At 48.0% G+C, this 14,014-nt stretch overlaps 2 protein-coding genes across 2 annotated transcripts in view; one reads left to right on the forward strand and one right to left on the reverse strand.

Annotated features, from left to right (window-relative positions):
- Nucleotides 1-4,810, reverse strand: part of METTL25B (methyltransferase like 25B) — a 29,984-nt gene extending 25,174 nt beyond the window's left edge. The window contains exons 1-2 of the mRNA XM_080986010.1: nucleotides 2,860-4,810; nucleotides 2,599-2,745 (exon numbers count right to left, since the gene is read on the reverse strand). Of these exons, the coding sequence (XP_080842136.1) occupies nucleotides 2,599-2,745; nucleotides 2,860-2,922 (210 nt within the window). The 5' untranslated portion in view covers nucleotides 2,923-4,810. The remainder of the gene's footprint in view (nucleotides 1-2,598; nucleotides 2,746-2,859) is intronic.
- A 3,979-nt stretch (nucleotides 4,811-8,789) lies between these two features.
- LOC308465796 (T-lymphocyte surface antigen Ly-9-like) overlaps nucleotides 8,790-14,014 on the forward strand; it is a 31,146-nt gene continuing 25,921 nt past the window's right edge. The window contains exons 1-3 of the mRNA XM_080986051.1: nucleotides 8,790-9,227; nucleotides 9,837-10,007; nucleotides 13,230-13,574. Coding sequence (XP_080842177.1) covers nucleotides 9,947-10,007; nucleotides 13,230-13,574 — 406 coding nt within the window. The 5' untranslated portion in view covers nucleotides 8,790-9,227; nucleotides 9,837-9,946. The remainder of the gene's footprint in view (nucleotides 9,228-9,836; nucleotides 10,008-13,229; nucleotides 13,575-14,014) is intronic.

Raw genomic sequence — 14,014 nt, forward strand, 5'->3', positions numbered from 1 at the left:
GCTAACCAAATTTGCTGAATTTGGGATTTTCCCAATAATGCCCCTACAATTGTTAAAGAAGCATCTTTGTGGAAAGATTCCAAACCAGTTGAGACGATTTTGAAGTTTGCTCAAAAGTGCAGGAAGCCTGGGAGAGTCGAACTTGAGCAACAAGCGCTTAAATTTTGGGGTCTCTGGCAGCCATTCTAATGATAGGAGACCACCCTGGGCCAAGTAAGACCTGGTCAACATTCGCAATGAGATCACAGCAGCTTTACGATTTCTCCAGGCATAATAGGGGAAGCAGGAGTGAGCGATGTTCAAGCATATATTGTTACGGGTGAGTTGGAGGTTTACTAGCTGCTGCCCCCTACTTAGGCTCTGTGCCTCATAATTATCAGGTCCCTGATGATTTAATGACGGGTTCAAAATCGAGACAGGGGTTTTGGTGAAGGCATTTAGTTTTCCCTCTAGCATATTGATGGGAGCTGATAGCACCTTTATTTCGTCAGCCAAGTGGAGGCAATATTTCTGCAAAAGTCCTCAGCTCCGCTGATTGTACTATATCACATAAAGATTTACGATGAGGGTCAGGGTAGGGAGAGAGGCCATCTGGGCTGGAGGTCATATCCAACAGCGATTTGTCTCCTGACAAGGGAGTATTTAAAGTCGTTGCGGGATCATGTGGACAGTCTATCTGCTTGGAGGTGTTTAAAGGAGGTGTTTAAAAGATTGTTTGGAGTCATTGCAGGATTATGTAGGCAATCTAACTGCTTGGAAGTAACAGGTGAAGGAAGCACAAGATTGCAGAAAAACTCCTCCAGTGATGAGATAGAAGGCTCTAAGATCTTAGGTGACTGGTCTAATGTTAATATACCGAAATTCATCCATCTCTCCCATATTACCATTTCTTTCCTGATTTTAAAGACAGGTTTCCCACAAAGGCATTTTATTGTGGGAGAAAAGGTCAAATTTATATTTTTTGGACATGTGGTATCATTCTAACTGATGTTATTGTTTCAATAGCATCTTGAGTATTAATGTATGTATTTAGACCCAAGTGCTACCCATCTTTCTAGAGGTGCTACATAGGAATATTCCAAAGCAGCCCAATTTGGACAGTTGTTTTCAGTTATGGGTCTCCAGGATTGTCTACCTGACGGCAAATATACTTGGTGATACATTTCTAAGTCTGGGATCCAAAATCCTCCTCCTTTTATCGGTATCTGCATTTTTTGCATAGATATTCTTGGAACTGAAGAGCCCCAAAGGCATTTTCTAAACAAAGATTTAATTTTGAGAAAGTATTTGCTCGGTATGTGAATTGGAATTCCTCTTAAGATATAAACTAGGTATTATGTTCATTTTAAGAGCATTGACTTTTCTCCACAGGGTCAGGTTCAATGACTCCCATCCAGTACTTTTTTTCTTTAAAAATGTTTAGGGGTACTCTCATCCACTACTCATATTGAAATATTGCTCCTCAATGAGGCCAAAAATAGATTCACAAAATGTTTAGGGGTGTGCATACCCCAGAAAAAAGCACTGCTCTCACCTGTCTATGTCTATTGATACCTCATGGTATATTTTGTTGTTGTTTAATGACACTAATTTAGAAAAGTCTCATGGTGTTAATGTGCCTAGATATTAAATGTTGTCTTTGCAAACATGAAACTGGTATTGTTTAAACCAGTGTGTGTGTGTTTCTCTACTTGCCCCTGGAAAAACCCCAAAGAGGGTGAGAAGGTGCAAGAGGGCAGCCCAGGGGCAAGGAGAGCAGTGCCTCCCCCCCCCCAGCTATCCATGGACATCTGCTGGTGAGCAGTGGTGGCAGTTTCTTCACTCTGCCTAATCAGGGAGCTGGCCCTGCCACACTATTCAACTTCAAAATAAGGAAAGCTGGTCAAAGTCATTGACAACCCTCGCTTAAATATACATTCATGTACAGCCCCCCCACAAACCACTCCATAGAATAAGGGTCAGCAAACTTTTTCAGCAGGGGGCCGGTCCACTGTCCCTCAGACCTTGTGGGGGGCGGACTATATTTTTTTTTGGGGGGGGGGGAGAAAAAAGAATGAATTCCTATGCCCCACAAATAACCCAGAGATGCATTTTAAATAAAAGGACACATTCTACTCATGTAAAAACACGCTGATTCCCGGACCGTCTGTGGGCTGGATTTAGAAGGCGATTGGGCCGGATCCGGCCCCCGGGCCTTAGTTTGCCTACCCATGCCATAGAATGATAGAACTGCAGTGTTGAAAGAGACCCTAAGGGCCATCTAGTCTAACCCCCTGCAATGCAGGAACCGCAGATGAGCTTGCGTTCAAGATAGAGGCCTAGAAGGCTCAGCTCCAGGGATTCTGGCCGGGGGATCCATGGAGGTTGAAGGAAAAGGAGAGGGCATTAAGTGGAGGGCGTGTGGCTCACAGAAGCTGGAAGGGACCCCCAAGAGTCATCTAGTCAACCCCCTGCCGTGTGGGAATCCACCAAGTGCCTGAGGAAGCTGCCTGCCTTGGCTTGGACCAGAGGGAGTGGCCCCCACCCCCTCCTCAGGAAGCCAGGACCCTCTGCAACACACCACATCCCCTCCCCACCCCTGATGTTCCGCCTCCTCACCTGCCCTCCTCGCTTGGCCCCCTCTTTCCTCAGCGCCTGCACCAGCTCCTGGTCGAACTTGGCAGCCTGGGCGACCAGCCGGGGGTCTCCCTCGATGGCGGTGACGGAGAGGCCCAGGCCGAAGGCCAGGAAGCGAGAGAGGTGGCCCTGGGGGAAAGGGGGGAGAAGACACTGTAAATAAAGAAGACACTGTAAATAAAGCAGGCTTTGCGAGACTCTGAAAAGGAAGAGGAACCTGAGGCCTCCTCCCTCCTTACTTACCTGGCCAGCGCCCACGTCAACCACATGGTGGCACCCCGTGAGCTCACTCAGCCGTTTGACCATCTGCGGGGGAAACGGGAGTCAGGGAGGCCCCTGTGGAGCTGCCCACTCAGGGAGCGAAGGTGGAGGGAGCCCCTGGTGGCTTCAGCGAGGGGCAGCAGCTGCTTCCCAGGAGAGGGAGAGGAGGAGGATGGGCAGCAGCAGCAGCAGGAGAAGAAACCAAGTGTGGCTGGAGGAAGAGGTGGAAGGGAGTGTGCAAAGGTAAGAAATAATAAAAAATAATACTAACAAATATAACCTGCTTTTCCCCTGACTCAGGGCAGCCTACAGATAACATAAGAACAGCTGAAAACATATGGGGCAGAAAAATAAAATAAAACAAGCATTAACAGAATTAAAACTATGTATGTATATGTATGTACAGTCATACTTCGGGTTACAGATGCTTCAGGTTGCGCACTGCACCATACCCGGAAGTACCGGAACGGCTTACTTCTGGGTTTCAGTACAAGTGCAGAAGTGCTAAATTGCTCTTTGTGCATGCGCAGAAGTGCCAAATTGTGACCCGTGCGTGCGTTGCAAATGTGCCTCCTGCACGGATCACGTTCGCAACCCGAGTGTCCACTGTATATATGTCTCTATCTCCCATCAGATGTCAAGAAAATAAACTACTATCCAACTTTTAGAAGACATCTGAAGGCCGCCCTGTTTAGGGAAGTTTTCAATGTTTGAAGTTTTATTCTGTTTTTAATGTTCTGTTGAAAGCTGCCCAGATTGGCTGGCGAAACTCAGCCAGATGGGCAGGGTAGAAATAATAAATTATCATCATCATCATCATCAATCAATGCATGTTCTGTTAAAAACACAGATAATCACAATAAAAATGGCACATTAAAAGCAACATTAAAAACAAATCCCTGCAGGAAAAATCCAAGGAAGTCATTGTTCGCGGCCGGCATAGCTGACTTGTGGATTTCTCTACCGCAGGAGGCAGCAATGGCCGCCAGTACCAGGGGCTCTGCTTTGCCTCCACTGTCAGGAGGCAGATGTGCTTCTGAATGCCAGTTGCTGGTTGGCCGTCTGGAGGCTGGGCTCGCCCTTTGGCCTGATCCAGCAGCCAGACTCTTCTGACGTCCTCATGGAACCTCTATCTCGATTCCTTGCTTCTTGGGAATTGACTAGGTGGGGCACTGGCTGGATCCAGGGGCTTTTACGCATAGCTGTCAACCTCCTTTTTTGCGGGAAATTCCCTTATTCCAGTGCCGTTTCCCGCTGCTATCCCGCATTGTTAGATATCCCGTAGACTGTCCCCGGGACAGGAGAGGCTGCTGATCCCTTATTTTCAAATCTGAAAGTTGACAGCTATGCTTTTACGCTCCATGAATGAGTAAATACAGGGTCTGGCAGAAGCCGCTCTCCTTTATTGAAAGGGGGTTTTATGGCAGCTGGAACTCAGCGTTCTTGGTGGAGCCTCCACGAAGGTCTGCCGGGTGGCTGATGACGCCCGGCAATCGATTTTGCTTATGAAAATTCTATATATTTATTATTTTGGGGTTTTTCTTTCTAATGGCCATGTCTCTTTCTGTTGCAACTGAGCTGCCTTGTAGGGAAACGTTTCAGGAAACCACACGGGCAAATTCTGAATCGATGGGCTGCAAAACAGAACAAGGCGGCTTCTGAGAGAGCGCAGAGGAGCCGAGGCTGGGCGGATCAGTTGGCAACCCTCCTCACGCCCGAGGGCCGCCTCCGTCCGGCGAATGGAACGAGCCAAGCGCCCCCCGCGCCTGCGCAGTCGTAACCGGCTCCGAAGGAAAGGCAGAGCATGCGCACTTTGCCCCGTCGGTCCGCTGTGCTTCGATGGGGCCCCTTCGGCTCCCTCCCTCCCTTCTCGGAGAAGCGGACATAGAGATACGTCATATCCCTGGGGAGGGGGGAGAAGGAGGAGCGAGAACGAACCGCCTCAGTATCGCAGAGAGAAGGGATTTTGTGTGAGGAAAGGAAATCACACAAACTTCCGGTCCGAAACGGAAGCTGCGGCCTTGGGGGGTTGGACGCTCTATCTCATGGAGCCTCTATGGTCCACGTTCCTCCAGCAAGCCCCGCCCTACTCCCAGCCGGGCTCCTGCCTGCGCTTGTTCCTAGGGGGGCCTTCTCAGATGGAATAATAATAATAATTATTATTATTATTATTTATACCCCGCCCACCTGGCTGGGCTTCCCAGCCACTCTGGGCAGCATCCAACAAAGTATTAAAATACAGTAAGGCATCAAAGAGGAGGCGCCTTCTCCAGGCTTAAGCCGTGAAACGAGGAGAATCCCATAGGGTTGGGCCAAGTTCTGTGCAAATGCTTCCTCGGCACAGCTGCCAACGTTTCCCCCCCTTTAAACGGAAATCCCCTTATTGCGAGTAGGATTCCTCGCAAGAAAAGGGAAAAGTGGGCAGCTCTGCTTCCTGGGCTTGCGGGGATCTGGCCGAGGGCGGAGGCAAAGAAAGTTCCATTCCTTCCTTCCTTCCTTCTCCGAGCTGATCCTCCCTTCTGACGCTGCAGAAATGCTGGTGGGAGGGGGAACTGGAAATGGGGCACTGATAAAAGTGAGGAGGGGTCTGACTCGTCTCTTTGCAAGGAGTGCGGACCCTGCTGGGGCAGCTTTGCTTGCAAATCAAGGCACGGCATCTTCGCCGCTTGGCTTCAGGTTTCGCCTGGGTCTTGCCTCTTTTCTTGAAAGCCTCCGACCTAGCGGGGGTCCCGGAATCCCCTAAGGACTGGAGAGCAGCCGGGGAGCATTTTGGGTTCTTTTCCATTCCTTCCTTCTCTGAGCCGTGACCTCCCTCAATCCTGCCTTCCTCTTCTCTGGAAGAAGGGGCGCCCCCCGCCATCCCCCCTCCTCCTCCATCATCTCGCCACCCCCCCCAGTCCTTTACAAGGCGCTTGGACTAGATTAGGGTTGCCATATTCCCCAAGGGGGAAAATCTTTGCAGCTGTTAACCCCCCCCCCAACAAAACAATGAATGGGGGGGAGCCCCAAAGAACTCAGGGGCGCAGGAAATGGACTGCGGGTGGGGAGCCTCGTCCCAGGCAGAACTTTTGGGGCGAGTTGCCCCGGGTCTCTTTTTCCGGAGGGATGGGGGGTCGTTTTGCACATTGCGGGGCGATCCCCTTTCTGACTCGGTGACGCAGGCGCGCGAGAAATATTCCCCCCCCCAAAAGATAACTCCCCCCCCCGGTCCTCGCAGGGGGAGCTCCGCCCATGGACAGCCTTGCCTCGGAGCGCGCAAGGCTGTCTCCAAAACATGCTCGCGTTGGGGCCAAATCCAGCCGGCATGACTCATGGTCCTGCCTCCCATTGGTTTGACGGATCAGGAGCCGCAGAAGCGCGCGGCTCATTGGCCGCCGCCTTCCCTTTCTTGCCCGTCCCTTTTCTCTCTGCACATGAGTCATGTGCCTTGGAAAAGCAAACTTTCGCTCCGGCACACCACGCCGGGTTTCCCATTCTTGCACTTGCGCTTTTTTCTCCTCTCTCTCTCTCCCTTCTTCCCCGTGCAGAGGCAGAGAGCGGGGGTCTCCGATCCGCAAAGGTAAGATCGTAGCGCCTCGGCTGCGAAGAAAGTTTGCAAGGAACGTCACACACTGATGTTGGGTGGATAGATAGATAGATAGATAGATAGATAGATTCCTGTAGCACCTTAGAGACCAGCGAAACTGTCAACGTTTCGCTTTTCTCAAGGGAAGTTCCCTTACTCCTAATAGGATTCCTCGCAAGAAAAGGGAAAAGTTGACAGCTATGATGCACACTTCTTCAGATACACTCTCTCTCTCTATAAGGGTCTGGTGACTTCTGTTTCAGTGTATCTGAAGAAGTGTGCATGCACACGAAAGCTCATACCAAGAACAAACTCAGTTGTTGTCTAAGGTGCTACTGGAAGGATTTTTTTTTTTTGTGCAGTTTGGAGAAAAGGCTCATGCAACTCCCTGCAGTGCAGGAAATCGTTTTGCCTTGAGTCTCGCTCTCCCGATTTAGCCACCTTGGGGCGTTGGTGAGGTTTTATGGGCAGAGAAGTTTTCCTCCCTCCCTCTCTCCTGATACTAGAACTGGGGGGGACGGGAGGGGGGAACGACACAGCCAGTGAAGTTGAACGTGGAAAAAAAAAAGACATATATTTTAAAAACCCGATCCTTCTTGATGCAGCGCAGAGTTAAACTAGGGAGCTCCCTCTTGCATGTGGCTGTGATGGCGCTAAAACTTAATCAACTGTTTGTTTGGTGTTTTGTTTGGAATGTTTTTTACTGGATTAATATTCGGTGTTTGCCACCCTGAGACCGGTCTTGGCCGGGGAGGGTGGGGTATAAATAAAACATTATTATTATTATTATTATTACTAAAAGGGGTTTAGGCAAATTCATGGAGGAGGAGAGGGCTGTGGATGGCAACTAGGCAAGAGAGCTATATTCTCTCTGCCTCTTCAGTCTGGGGATGCAGCCAGCAGTTCCTCTGAATGAGAGTTGCAGGAAACTTGGAAGGCAGAGTGCTGGAGGGCAGAGTGGCAGCAGAGTGGTATTGTGTTTACACTCGGGGGTTTCCCTCTCATTGCAACAGCTCCAGTCTATTCTTGGCTGTTTGCAGGACCATTTATATCACGCCACCCAAGGTCAGTGAAACAGTGACATCTCTCAAGAAGTGTGCATGCACATAAAAACTTATGCCAAGAACAAACTTAGTTGGTCTCTAAAGTGCTACTGGACAATTTTTTTAAAAAAAATATTTTTCCACCCAACATCAGTGTGGGACGTTTCTTCTCCTATTCCCAGCTGGTCTCCCCCCCCCCCCCAGTTTCATCATCCGGTAGCTCAGCTCATTGAAATGGGAAAATACCAGCCTTCTGTGCAGCTTTTGACAAGAGCGGAGCTTCTGGTATAAGGCTAGCTTCCTTTTGTGGTGCTGTGTGGCATCTTTTACATTTGCCACCACCTCCAAGCTCCCCCCCCCCCATCGCAGGCACCACCAGTATTATGTACTGAAGTTCTCACCCAGGGCCAGCAGGGGGATACTGTAGATAGTTATGCAAATGAAGGATCGAAAGTGACGTTCAGTGATTGGATAGTTTTAGAAAGTTGTTACAGTAACGTGGTACTGGAGCTCGATATAATCAGGCTGACTGAGCCCTTCAGTTCAGTTCTGCCCTGGCCTGTGAATAAACAAGAGCTGTTTGAAGAATCGCTGTGTCGTCTGATATGTTCACCCACAACTTAACAACCAGCACTCCCAACAGCTGCTCATGGAGGGCAGCAGGGGTGGGTGGTTCCCCCCCTCTCTTATAATATTTTTAATTGGTTTTTACAAATATTTCCATCATAACGTCAATTTTACAAATAAAATAAAAAACAGTTGGCTATATTAGCTGGAACTTCCCTCATCCTCGACTAATGGTTTTCCAACTTAATCTCTAATATGCATTTTATAAATATTTTATAAATAATAAATAATAATAAATAATGGACAACCCTGCCTGGTACCTTTTGTAATTTCAAGTCATGGGTGGGTTTCTCTACTCGCGCCTGGACCACCCCAAGGAAGCAAGGGGGCAGGCCAGGGGCAAGTAGAGGAGTCCAGGAGCAGCGCCTGGAGTGCTGGTGAACAGGGGGTGCACTGTGCTGCCAGCCCTGACCTGGGGCAGCTTGTCACCCAGGCAGGTTTCTTGACTCTGCCTAATTAGGGAGCTGGCCCTGCCCCACTTTTCAACTTCAAAACGAGGAAAGCTGGTCAAAGTCATTGACACCCTTGCTTATCCGGACTCCCCCCCCCCTCCATTGAATCATAGAACTGCAAAGTTGGAAGGAGTCCTGTGGGTCAACCCCCTGCAATGCAGGAATCTCAACTGAACTATGCTCAGAGTCAAGAGTGTATTTCATGCTCTTTAGTGGTGAGGAGGAATGGAAGTTCCCCCAGGATGTCTGCTTTATATTCCTTATTTACACAATGGGCCCCACGTGATTGGCTAATTCCGGGATTCTCCTGTAGGCCAATCAGGTTGCAGATTCCCTTCCACCTGGAGCTGGATTGGGTGGCTCCTGTGGACCAATCAGACTGCTGCATTCTGGATCCTATTGTTCTAGGACCAATCACTGCTGCATTCTGGGTCCTATTGTTCTAGGACCAATCAGTCTGCAGCGTTCTGGATCCTATTGTTCTAGGACCAATCAGACTGCTGCATTCTGGATCCTATTGCTCTAGGACCAAGCAGACTGCTGCCTTTTGGATCCTATTCAACTCAGTACATAACATCAACTATCACACCCAAGGAATACGGAGAGGTGAATCACGAACTAAACAACTCTATAGATGGCTTGCGAAAATTCGTTCACAATAATGTAGGAGATTTCAACTCCTACTACATGGAATCATAAATAATATGTGCAATGCAAAAAATTCAATAACAATGACAGACGCAGCTCACTATTTTGAAGCCAAACAGTCCAGGTATTCCCGAAATAAGTCCGTGAGAATGACTATGTATACTTGTGCTGGTGCGATCCCAACGGAACTCCAACGACGAGAGACCCAGATTTCAATCATCTCTGTTTCATGATTCTCCTGGTCGGCCCGAAAAGGAACCCTAAATGATGCCTAACTTGCTTATAAGAAGTTATTCAGATTCATTCTGGGGAATGTATGTGGGAGAACAACAGCATGAACCAGAACGAATGTAGCCTTTGGTGGGGCTAGGACAAGTTCCCCGTGCTGGGGTTAAGCCATGGGACAGGTGCAGTCCCTTTGAGCATGGGCAGAGTGCGTGTCATGGAGCTACATTAGCCATCCTCCATACAGTTAGCATTAGAAGAAATACCTGTATTCTCCAGACTGAATTCCAGGCAGACTTGGTGAACGGGGAGAGTGGTGTCTAGGCCGGGGCTTTCCTGGGGAAACTAGAATGGAGAGAGATTTACACCCCCTACATTTAGGATTTCTTCTCTTTTCAGATAGGTGCTTGCTCCTAGAGGGACTGAAGACGTGAATCTCTGAGCCAGACTCCCAAGTTCCGATCTGCAGATACCAAAATCGTGTGCAATCGCCTTCTGATGGGCCAAGCATGGATGGCAGAAGATTCAAGTTTTTACGTCACTTTGGAATAGTCATCAACCTTCTCTTTGGTAAGTCCTCCAATTGCAATAGAAGGTCTGTCGCTCAGGTCTGATGGCATTGCCAGGGAGGGTTGATAGGGGCGACCCCAATCAAAAGCCTGGAGAAATTCTGCCAGTCTGTACCCAAAACAATGCTAAATATACCACATCAAGGGCAGTCATGTTGTTGTTTAGTCGTTTAGTTGTGTCCGCCTCTTCGTGACCCCCTGGACCAGAGCATGCCAGGCACTCCTGTCTTCCACTGCCTCCTGCAGTTTGGTCAAACTCATGTTGGTAGCTTCGAGAACACTGTCCCACCATCTCGTCCTCGGTCGTCTCCTTCTCCTTGTGCCCTCCAGCTTTCCCAACATCAGGGTCTTTTCTCTTCTCATGAGGTGGCCAAAGTCTTGGAGCCTCAGCTTCAGGATCTGTCCTTCCAGTGAGCACTCAGGGCTGATTTCCTTCAGAATGGAGAGGTTGGATCTTCTTGCAGTCCATGGGACTCTCAAGAGTCTCCTCCAGCACCAGAATTCAAAAGCATCAATTCTTCGGCGATCAGCCTTCTTTATGGTCCAGCTCTCACTTCCATACATCACAACTGGGAAAACCAGAGCTTGAACTATACAGACCTTTGTTGGCAAGGTGATGTCTCTGCTTTTTAAGGGAAGTCATAGTCCCACTCTATTCTGCCTTGGTCAGAGCACACCCGGAATACCTTGTCCAATTCAAGGGCACCACAGTTTAAGAAGGATGTTGGCAATCTGGAGCACATGCAGAGGAGAGAGACCAAGAGGGTGAAGGGTCTGGAAACCGAGCCTTATGAGGAACGGTTGAAGGAACTGGGTGTGTTTAGCCTGGAAAAGAGGAGAATCCTCCAGAAAAAACAATCTCTCAAAGGACCTGTTGATGGCATTTTACCACTGTACTGTGGAGAGTGTATTAACATATGGTCTGAATATAATTTAAATTGCAATGCAGTACAATGCAATACAAGGAATAAATGGAACAGTAAAATTTTTAAAAGTTCAATGTGAATATTTAATGTGATGGACGGTGCCATCTCCTGCCTGCAAGCACAAATTCACAGATAACCCACAGGGCTCCTGTCTGCTCAGAAGATTCCAAAATACTGTTCTTGGAGGTTCTATTAATTGGGACTGTGCAAATCATATCAGTTCATTTTTGGGATTGCTTCATTTCTCCTTTTTATAAACTCACATTTGGTTCATCACATTTTCACTTTGATTTGCTGGGGAATTCCTAGACTAGGTCCAAGCACTGGTTGTGGGTTGGGGGACCATCCAGTCATCCAGGCTTCCTGATCTGCCTGCGGTTCTCCTAGAAGCATTTCAGCAACTGTCATGCAGAGTACACTGGGAGTCTTCTCTTCTCATGAGGTGGCCAAAGTCTTGGAGCCTCAGCTTCAGGATCTGTCCTTCCAGGGAGCACTCAGGGCTGATTTCCTTCAGAATGGAGAGGTTGGATCTTCTTGCAGTCCATGGGACTCTCAAGAAGAAGAAGAAGAAGAAGAAGAGTTTGGATTTGATATCCCGCCTTTCACTCCCTTTAAGGAGTCTCAAAGCGGCTAACATTCTCCTTTCCCTTCCTCCACCACAACAAACACTCTGTGAGGTGAGTGGGGCTGAGAGACTTCAAAGAAGTATGACTGGCCCAAGGTCACCCAGCAGCTGCATGTGGAGGAGCGGAGACTCAAACCCGGTTCCCCAGATTACGAGACTACCGCTCTTAACCACTACACCACACTGGAGTCTCCTCCAGCACCAGAATTTACAAGCATCCATTCTTCGGTGATCCAGTGGGTAGGGTAGGATATAGTTTTGATAGTTATGTTTAAGAGTGACGCTTATGATGCAATTTGTGCATTATACAGTACGTCTAATGAATTTAAGGAAAACTCAGTCTTTATAATGGTGATAGGCAGTGCTGTATTTCTAGGAAAAGGTGCCAAAACACTTCTCTCGTTCTCTTAGAATGGCAATGGCACCCACCTGAGAGATAAACAACCCACAAGTTTCGAGGTTTCCACATTTAAACCCATTAGTGAATATTCCTGGGTTATCTTCAGGAAGTCTGAGGCTTAAGGATTTCCAGCAGAGGAGCATGTCCCTCTACCAGTGGGGGGAGGAAAAGTGCTGCCCCACCTGCCACCCACTGGGTGTGTGTGTGTGTGTGTGTGTTGTATTGTGTGCTGAGATTCCTCCTGTCTGGTTGATGGAGCTCCTTTGTAGCACCATGCCCAGGACGCCAGTTGTGCCTGGGTTTAGGTGGGCTCAATTCTGTTTTAGGAGCTGGTGCCAGGCCCAGCACACTAGATCCTCTTAAGTCTCACCCAAGGATCCTCACCATCAACTTAATTAATTTATATCTGCATATCAATTCATTACCTAAACATTTTGTCCCTCTAAATTATCCATAATTTTTGTTACTTTACAAGTGTGGTTAAAATCCTGCTAATGCTTTCGTCTGTTTACAATGGTCTCGTAGATATATTATAATTTCCCCCCATTCTTTTATTAAAGTTCTTGTCCTTTTGGTTTCTGAGCTTCCCAGTCAATTTTGCCATTTCAGCATAGTCCATCAACTTGGTTTGCCATTCTTCCCTGTCTACATTGTTTCTTCCTTCCATCTCTGGGCTAGTAAAGTCCGTGCGGCTGTTGTCGCATACATAAAAAGCCTTTTCTGGTCCTTTGTGATCTCGGTACATGTAATTCCTAGAAAAGCTTCTGGGTTTTTTTTTAAAGCAAAAGTTACTTTAAACATTTTTTTCATTTCATTATATATCATCTCCCAGAAAGTTTCTGTTATCTTGCACTTCCACCACATATGATAATATGTTCCTTCCTTTTCTTTATACTTCCAGCAGATATTGGTTCTTGTTCTATACATTTTTGCTAACTTAGTAGGAGTCAAATACCACCGATACATCATTTTCATATAATTTTCTTTCAGCGTACAACATGCCTTAAATTTCAAATCTATTTTCCATAGCCTCTTCCAATCTGCCATCTGTATGTTGTGTCCCAACGTCTATTGCATTGTAACACTCACTGTGTACAGGACCCGAGAACTGGAAAGGACTCAAGGAGTCATTCACACCATCTGGCAAACACGCAACAATATTATGATATCCTGCTCTACCTGATATAAAAGAAGCATCAATATTTGGCGCTCCCCCCTTCACTTTCTCCCTTTCTCCTTTTACTTATTTTTCCCTTCCTGAAAAACACTTAGGCCTTGTAAGCAGTCGGGAACCGAAGACTCCTACGATTCAGCTGAACAGGATCTTGGGAGAATCTGCCTTGCTTTCTGTACATATAACCTCGGCCAATACCGTGTCCATTGTTAAATGGATATTCCACCCTCGACAAGGCGAGGCAAATGACCTTGGGCGATTCAGCGATGGGAAATGGAAGCGGTGGAATATGAACGACAGTTTGGGGCAGCGTCTGGAAATGGTTGATGGCACCACGCTGAAGATAAGCAATTTGGTGGTGAAGGACAGTGGGAACTACACGGCTCATGTGACGTTTTCCACAGGAGTGACAGAATCACACACATTCAACCTCACTGTCTATGGTATGTACTTGTTTCACCATTGCACACTGTAAGGATGTGGGAGAAATTCAGTCCTGTTCACTTTCACCTGCCTAGGGGAAAAACCACCTCCTTCCTTACAGACTCTTCCAGGTGTTGAGATCGGCAGTCGGGACCCTCTTGGTAGTCCTGCCATCCTCAAAAATTTGGGGAGGGTGGCCTAGGGAGGGGGATGGAGAGAGGGCCTGCTTGGTGGTGGCCCCTAGGCTGCAGAATGCGTCGCTGTACATGCATAAGAACATAGGAAGGATCTGCTGGACCAGGCCAAAGGGGACCTATCTAGTCCAGCCTCCTGTCTCTACTGTGGCCGACCAGATGCCCATCATGGGAAGCCCACAAGCAGAACCCGGGAACAAGTCTTCCTTCCTGTGGTTTCCAGCAACTGACACTCTTCTTTCATCAAGCCCATCTGATGGATGTGG

Source organism: Podarcis pityusensis (genome assembly GCF_964106645.2).
Source record: "Podarcis pityusensis genome assembly, chromosome: 16".
Taxonomy (NCBI): Eukaryota; Metazoa; Chordata; class Lepidosauria; order Squamata; family Lacertidae; genus Podarcis; species Podarcis pityusensis.